At 29.8% G+C, this 8,328-nt stretch overlaps 2 protein-coding genes and 3 non-coding genes across 5 annotated transcripts; 1 reads left to right on the forward strand and 4 right to left on the reverse strand.

The window, feature by feature from the left end:
* Positions 1-862: 862 nt before the first annotated feature.
* On the forward strand, positions 863-2,773 carry LOC11414497 (uncharacterized). Its single transcript, XM_003618905.4, has 2 exons — positions 863-1,634; positions 2,374-2,773. Exons 1-2 carry the CDS (start codon positions 1,068-1,070, stop codon positions 2,491-2,493), a joined length of 687 nt encoding a protein of 228 aa, XP_003618953.1. The 5' UTR covers positions 863-1,067; the 3' UTR covers positions 2,494-2,773.
* A 2,060-nt stretch (positions 2,774-4,833) lies between these two features.
* Positions 4,834-4,914, reverse strand: LOC112416139 (small nucleolar RNA Z122). The gene has a single exon (XR_003006453.1). It is a non-coding gene; the product is annotated as a small nucleolar RNA Z122 (small nucleolar RNA).
* Positions 4,915-5,440: 526 nt separating this feature from the next.
* LOC112416146 (small nucleolar RNA snoR138) lies at positions 5,441-5,525 on the reverse strand. The gene has a single exon (XR_003006459.1). It is a non-coding gene; the product is annotated as a small nucleolar RNA snoR138 (small nucleolar RNA).
* A 175-nt stretch (positions 5,526-5,700) lies between these two features.
* On the reverse strand, positions 5,701-5,832 carry LOC112416140 (small nucleolar RNA U19). The gene has a single exon (XR_003006454.1). It is a non-coding gene; the product is annotated as a small nucleolar RNA U19 (small nucleolar RNA).
* Positions 5,833-7,833: 2,001 nt separating this feature from the next.
* Positions 7,834-8,328, reverse strand: LOC11420090 (arabinogalactan protein 21). The gene is made up of 2 exons (XM_039835130.1): positions 8,031-8,328; positions 7,834-7,985 (listed from the first exon to the last, which is right to left on the reverse strand). The coding sequence occupies exon 1, from the start codon at positions 8,219-8,221 to the stop codon at positions 8,042-8,044; it is 180 nt and encodes a 59-aa protein (XP_039691064.1). The 5' UTR covers positions 8,222-8,328; the 3' UTR covers positions 7,834-7,985; positions 8,031-8,041.

The raw sequence follows: 8,328 nt of genomic DNA on the forward strand, positions 1-8,328 counted from the left end.
GAATGCTAGCAACACTCTCTTTTGAACACTCTTTATAACAATCACTCTTTTATTATGTGAAATCAATGTATGTCCCGCCACTTTATGTGGGTTCCATTTTCAAAGTGTAGGTCCTACATTGATCTCACCCAATAAAAAAGTGAGTGTTAGAGAGAGTGCTCAAAAGAGAGTGTTGCTAATATTCCTCTTTTACCAAATTTAAAATAGTAATTTTAAAAATTATATACTTGACTTGACTTACACGCAACCAAAACCTATTCAAGACAATATTAAGGTCTTTCATTAATTTTAAATTAATTAATTGTTTTCTAAAGAAATATTCTAGTCAGACTAAGTTACTATATATTTTTTTTCAAGCACCAAAATATTGCATGATTCACGCCATTCAACTCATATCCTAAATAATATGTAAATATCTTTGTGATTTGTTTTTTGAGCTTTGAAGATTTTTCTAATCTTATCCTAGTGAACTCTAAAACCTAATTCTCCTATTTTTTTCATTGAAAAAACAAAAGCAAGAAACCCCCAAATTTTGTGTGACACTAGTGTAGTGAGGTCCAACACTCTAGGGATTAACTTTGAAATTTAATTCCTCAATTTTTACACACACATGATAATTTCACTAATGAAGTTGAGTCTCATCCAAAATTAACCGTAACAAACCACCCATATAGTAATCTTACATTTAAAAATAAATAACCCACTAGAAAATTAAAATCTTATGAAACAAAGAATATTAAAAAAATATCTTTGAATCTTATCATAAGAAGCAATTTTCCTTGGTGGGACCACATGGACCATTTCTAGTTTTGTCATCTTTAATGTAGATAAGCACTCAAAACTATGTCATGTAGCTCATGGCCTTGATGGTTGCTTGCTCTTTCAAGTCATAGCAAAATTCCTAGAAAACCACCTCCATCTTTAATTAATTCAATAAAACCTCACCTAATATTTTGAAACTTCAACTTTTATTTATTTATTTACTTATTTATTTTTTGTTCCAATTTACTATACTACTCATCCTAGCTTCTAATCACTCTTCTAAATCCAAAATCACCTTCTTGGAGATGGATCTTGATGAATGGGAATCAATCTCTAATGATGGCTATATTGATTTCAATGAAGATGGTGAGAAAAAAAGTGCTCTTGACATGGAATATTTGTATCCTTCACCACCAAGAAAACAAAACCAACTTGTCCCTTTACAAATTCCACTAGACCTCAAAATTGGTAACACCTCAAATGATGTTTTATTGAAAGATATCACAAAAAATCAATCTCTTGAAGATGATCAAGAAGAAAATGTGTCACAAGTTTTCTTTAAGATTAAGGAAAATGAAATTGGTGACATGAAAATTGAATCACCAAAGTCAAGTAGTAGCAAAGAGTTTATTACTTCTCCAAGAATGATTATTGAGAAAGATGATTTTGGTGACAAAGAAGAGGATTCAAGTTGGGAAGAAGAGAATAATAGTGGTTTCAATTTATGGAAATGGAGTCTTAGTGGTGTTGGTGCTATTTGCACTTTTGGTGTTGTTGCTGCTTCTATTTGTGTTTTGTTCTTTGGAAGCCAACAAAGGAAAAAACTTCAGAAGGATCAGAAGAATAGGTTCCAAATTTATGCTGATGACAAGGTTAGTAAAATTCTTGGTTTTCAAATCATATAAATTAATTTTTTGATTAATAGTACGAAGTATCTATCGACTTTGTCGATGACTAATGTTTGTTGAAGAACCTGATTTAGTATAGAATTATGTCATGGTTGTTAAATTGATCTTGAGGTTACACCAATATCCTTGAAAATATGAAAAATATTATAGACAAAAGAAGTTTATGTTGCTATAGTTTTACTCATTATGTTGGTAAGGTTGCAATTACATGGTAGTTTTGGAGACTGATGAAACCTTGTTATGATGAAACCTTGTTAGTTGATTGATCTGGATTCTTTAGAGTTGGGGAATTTGTGGAGTCATAGTTAGCATGTCTGGATCATCCGATGAAGATCCATGAAATTCGTAGTTATTTGATCTTGATCGGATATATTTGACTTATTGACTATGTGACTGCATGAATTCTCCAACTTAATGAAATTTGAATACTCTAATTGATACCTCAATTTATTTTTCAAATCAAAACAATCAAAGTTGAATCTTAGTCGTGGCAGCAAAATCACTATGCCACTTACAATTGACTTCATCAATCACAATTGTATTATTTATTCAAAAAAATACCATACAGTAAAAAAGTTTTAACTTTGTGGAAAGGAAGGAATTTTACTATTTCTTCAAAATACTGTACTTGACTATATTTGGTTAAATATTCAATTGATTATGAGTTATTGTATATTGAACTAAACCTTGGTTTTGATTTCAGAGGATTAAGCAAGTGGTGCAGCATGCAACAAAATTGAATGAAGCAATTTCTGTTGTAAGAGGGGTTCCAATAACAAGAGCTCACATAACAGTTGGTGGAAACTATGATTTCTTTGATTGAAGCATCAATTAAGTTCCTTCATGAAACATTGGTCTTTGGAGTATATAATGGGAACAAGTGGCATAAGTCTTGCTTTATCATATAGTATTAATGCAAATAACATGATGCACTATGCTGTTCCCTTAATGCTCATCCTTGTACTGTATATATACCATATATAATCTCTATGGTCTTGTAAATTAATTCACAAACTATAGCGGATTTTACATTATTATTTGGTTGATAGTTTTGAAGTGTTTGTCAAGTGTGTCTAAATGCAAATCCATAATTTTCACTTTAATATGTGAGTGCTTAAATACATTAAATTCAGGCTTGCGATCAGATAAGTTTTGCTCATGAATCAGAGTCCCAGATCTCAAGTCAATGCTATCAGACTAATCCAAATGGGTCAGGAGTGGGTGAAATGTTAATGATAGATTAAATCTTAGACCTAAATTACTGCAAGTCTTTCAGGAATTGTATTAATTATTGTTGGAAGGATCCTATTCTATTTTTGAGTGTTCCCCTTTTTTAGTTCCATCCATCTACCTCTAAATCTGTCAAGGCCAAGTGGGAAGGGTTACTTCTCTCTTTTCCATACGTATCTAATGAAAGAACCTTGCCCATGTACTGCCAACCAGGTAACTGCATGTATATATCTAAATAACATCACGACATGCTTAAATTGTCAAGTAACAGTGTTTTTGGCGGAAAATATGGGAGGGTATTGTAATTAAGACAATTATGTTTAGTGTAAAAATTCATTCGTGGAACTTGTCGCTATGTTTTCTATCGGGAGAACTAGTATTATCCATGTGTAAAAGATGTTTACTCAGTTAGTGCATATATATATATACATTGTTACTTATAGTTTTGAAGGATAAGAGAGAATATGTTTAAAAGTATTTTGTTAATATTTTTATGGATAGAACAATTCTTATAGTTTAGAAGAATATTTTATTGTTAGTATTTTGTTTTTGTTAATATTTTTATGGATAGAACAATTCATAAAGCAATAAATATTTAGTTTAAACAATTCTTATGTTTAAAAGTATTTTGTTACTTATAGTTTTCATACAAGTTAAAGCAATAAATAACCAGACAATTTGGTTAGAATAACTTCAGTTCAATTTCTGGATAGAACAATTCTTAATTAGATTTTACTTATGTGTCAAGTGAACTCCAAATTATCAAAACCATTTTTCCTCAAGAACCAAATGATTAACAAAAACAATAAAAAAAATAGAATAAAAAATTATCTAACCCTAAAGGACCCCCATTCAAAATAATAAATAATATTCAATGGTTTAACGGAATTTAGATTTGCAATTCAAGATATCAACCGAACAATCTTAATCAAACAATGATCAATATCTCAACTTTATGAATGAATGATGTCCCAACTGTAGAGAGCTGTCTCCAAGAGGGATTGAATTTTTGGTACAAAATTCAACATAATAAATCCAATAATCTATCAAGCAAGCAAATGAAATTAATTGAGACGTGACTCAATTGGGGGACAATGACTTGCCCACATGGACGGATAACAATGGCACACACACGATGTTAATTGTTTCATTGTCAAATCAATGACGTAGTGAGTGAGTTTTGTAGAGTAGTGCCAAATTTTCATTAGAGTGAAAATGATGTCTTTAATTCAAATACATACACCATTTCTACTGTTTATGGGCTGCCTAAGATTCCAATAATAATTCAAAGATTCTAACAACAAAATCGGTGAAGTCGGTTCCCCAACTCCATTACTAGGATTTGCTCTTTTTATTTATTTATTTGTTTAATGCAGTTTAAAAAACTAGGAAGGTTTCCTTGAAACCCAAGAAAGGAGGAATTACTGATCGACATTCACAAATTTTACAAAACACAAAAATGAATCAAAATATGTTACGCATCATGTAAAATTTGCGAATGATGATCAGAATACTTTCCTTCCAAGGTATCGTAACCTTCCGGCTTAAAAAACAAATCAATGAATAAATAAAATAAAATAAAATAAAAACTAGTAATGGGGGTTTTAGCTATGACCAAGCCATACACAAGCAAAAAGAAAATCAATTGAAATGACGAGGTTCTTGGAAGCGAACAATTACCGACCAATCATCAAATTGTTTGGTCAAAATTTAAATAGAGACAAAAATTACAGTTTTTGCAAAATATGAGGCCTAAAATTGCATTAAAACCTTACATTAAAAAACACGTGTCACATTTCCCATCTCAAATATTAAAATATAAGTCAATAATCTATTGTTTTGGCTAATAGTTTCAACGATAATCTACAAAAGCGCAGAGAGATGGTATAAAAAAATTTAGAAAACAAAATTAAAATTAGAGTTGATATGAATATTTAGGATCAGACTGACGTGCAAATAATATAATTCAGCAGAGCTAGTGCTTCTGTCAGCATTATTATCATCATTTCCCAAAACTTGAGAGATTTTCAAACAAAAAACCATACAAAGATACACATTTTCATACAACTAATTAGTATCCATACACAAAAAATAAAAGGCATAATCAAACCCACAGAACCTAGATGTTACAAACTGACATGAAATTCTTGAAAGTGATTATAACAACAAGAAGCAATGTCTGAAACTAGATGAGAAAAGAACAATCATACTAAATTGTTGTTCCTTTTCATTCAAGAAGATTCAAGATTCAGAGAGTAAAACCCTAATAATTTTAGCCTCCGTGCGAACCGAAAAACCTATTAACAAGAGATCTTCAGCTGTTTGGTGGAGGCTGCAAAACAAAGCCATTTCACAACAAACAAATCAAATATCAAATAAATTCATCTGATTTCACAAATACATAACAACTAAAAATCATTATCGTACAATGTCATAAAAAACAGCTAAATGATTTTCACAAACAAAATTAAAAATGTATATCCGAATATAACTAGGTATGGAACAGAATAAAATTAGTTCCCTACTCTCAAAATTTACTCAGATATTTAATATTTGATATTTGCCTCTGTCTGAACTAAACAACATCTATACTACTGTATAGCTGTTTAATTATTCGAAGGCATATGTTACAACAAGAAAAAAAAAATTAAATCTGATATAGATTGTAATCTGTGAAATAACAAACAAAGTGGATGACACACATTTCACAATTGATTTATATAAAGTGAAATTTATGCCTTTCAGCAGCAGATTACAACAGAGATATGTAAAGATAATAACCTAAATTTAAAAAAATTTCAAATGTGAAAGGGTGTTTGAAGAACAACTAATACAACAGAACAGATTGTTCCTTCAATAAACAACCTATCTTTGAGAGAAATCTAATAAACATTAGATTTCTATTAATATTTGCCCCCTAACTAAGTCATGTATGAAATTGATAAAGTTTCATAGTACTACTCAAAAGGGCATAATCAATACTGACATTATATTCATGAAAATAATTATCAAAATTAAAGCAATGTTTGAAACTATACAGTGCAGAGAAGGTAAAGAATGAGAAATGAAAAAGTTGAAGTGGGAGATGAAATTTATAAGATGAAGAGTATGATGCGGCGCAGAAGGGTAATATTAGGGTTTCTTGTTGCAGTTGTGAGAGATGGGCCATTGAGTGAATACGGGTTACTAGCCCAAGAAGCCCATGTAACATTAAATATGAGAAATTACTCTATAATACATCCCACATTTTTCAAAAATTATATTTTTAACTTCATGGTTTGGTTTCCTCTCAAAATACCTAATTTTATTTTCTTAACTAAAACCTTTATATAGTGATTAATCTCTTAAAAAAAACATGTAGGACACAAAATATGAGTTCTCATCTTCCAATTAAATTTTTTTCATATTATAACAAGAGTCGGTGATTAAACTCTGTTTAAGAGACTTAAATATCTTACCACTTGAATTTGTTGTAAATTAAAGTTAACGAAAGATAAAGTAATATGAACACTTACTTTTTGACGTCTCTCTAACAATCACTTTTTTATTGAATAAAACTCATGACTCCCACACTTTGAAAATGTTACTAGACTAATATGAGTTTCATATAATAAAAGAATGAGTGTTCATAGAGGGTTAGAAAGAAAGTGTTTATAATATTTTTCGTAGTATGAGACTCATGATTTAAATAAGGGTAATAGTCATTTTAATCTCTGGGTGTATAAGGAGTAGTCACAACAATCCCTCAATGTATCAAAATTCTAAAATAGTCCCTGATTGTGCAGTTTGTTAGGTAAAATAGTCCTAACGTTAAAAATAATCTCTCAATATTCGCAATAACTCTTTTCATATAAGAACTGAAATGACAATTAGTAAGTAATTATAAGGACTGATATGACAAATAAGTAAGTATATTGAATGACTAATATGACAATATTAACAAAGTATTTTAATGTCAGAGACTATTTTGATTAACAAAATACACAATCAGAGACTATTTTAAAATTTCGATACATTGAGAGACTATTGTGGTTACTTGTTACACATTCAAAGACTAAAATGACTATTACCCGATTTAAATACGTTAAACCACCGCTGTTATCATTATATTTATCTTTTAATTCAAGTTGTTGCAATATTCCTCAATATAATGCTCCGAATAGAGGTGTGAACAAGTCAAGTCATGTCAAGCTTTGTGTCCAAGTCAAGTTTACGTTGGATAATTTATGTATTTTAGTATGTATTATTAATTTATCATCTATTATTGACCCATTTTAAGTTAGCTTGACCTTTTTAATGGTTTGACGAAACCTGAAAGTTCATTTGACATTGAGCCTACAATGAGGTTCTTTAACCCATTTTCACTCCTTTTATGCATTAACACAAAGTAAAAAAAATTAAAGAGAAATGCTAACTTGACACAAGTTAAGAAACTAAATATAGAAATATTTTATTGGATTGTGCATTTCATGTTTTAGAAATTTAAAATTTTATTCTGTCAAGACAAAATTTATGTTTTAATTTCATTTTTACCTTATTAACTTGTGTCCTAAGGGCACAAGTTAACAAGACCCAAAATTAAAAAGTTAATTTTTTTTGTTAGAAATTAATGTGAACTTAATAGTTAAATCTTTATTTATAATTCAAAATGATCTTTCTCACATAACAAGTTCATGATAGAAATACTTCTTCACCAATAATAGAGATACTTCTTTCCCTGAATAAAAAAAAAAAAAGAGATACTTCTTTCCCATCTCATAATGCACAAGTTCTGAATCCTATATTCAATCTTCCCATTTTGATGAAATAATCCTTCTACTTTCCCATGCCTATTCCCATTTCAATTTCTACATGTTCATGATTAGATTTTGAATGAGAAATTGGATTAGCCTTTTTAAAAACTACATAAACAAGAAGATAAAAGGAGAATATATTTAACCAAAGAAGAGGGCATGAATGAATTCATTAATCATAACAAATAATCACAATAATATTACAAAATCCAATTAAAAACCCATATGAACATAAAAAAAAAATTAAAGTGAGGAATCAATGTACATAAGAATGGTAATTGTAAATACTCATTTTTTTTTTTTTTGAGAGAAGTAAATACTCATGTTGTAATTTCATTGTTGATAAATTTAGAAAAGAAGTCCAAAGACAAGAGCAACAAAGGAAGCAATTATTGTTGGGACAAAGAGAGTAGTAGCATCTGATGTTGGACTTGGAGCTGGTGCATCTGCAGCTGAAACACTTGATGCTGCCATCATCATGGCCACTACCAGCATAGCAAAAAATTGCTTCATCTTCAATGCTTCCATTTCTGAAAATTTTCTTGGAAATTTTGTTTCTTTTCTTGCAAGGAAAGAAATCGAGAGAAGTGGTTAGGCAAAGACAAGGATAGGTAGTGGATGAATATTAAGTGTAT

The sequence above is a fragment of the Medicago truncatula genome, chromosome 6 (genome assembly GCF_003473485.1).
Source record: "Medicago truncatula cultivar Jemalong A17 chromosome 6, MtrunA17r5.0-ANR, whole genome shotgun sequence".
Taxonomy (NCBI): domain Eukaryota; kingdom Viridiplantae; phylum Streptophyta; class Magnoliopsida; order Fabales; family Fabaceae; genus Medicago; species Medicago truncatula.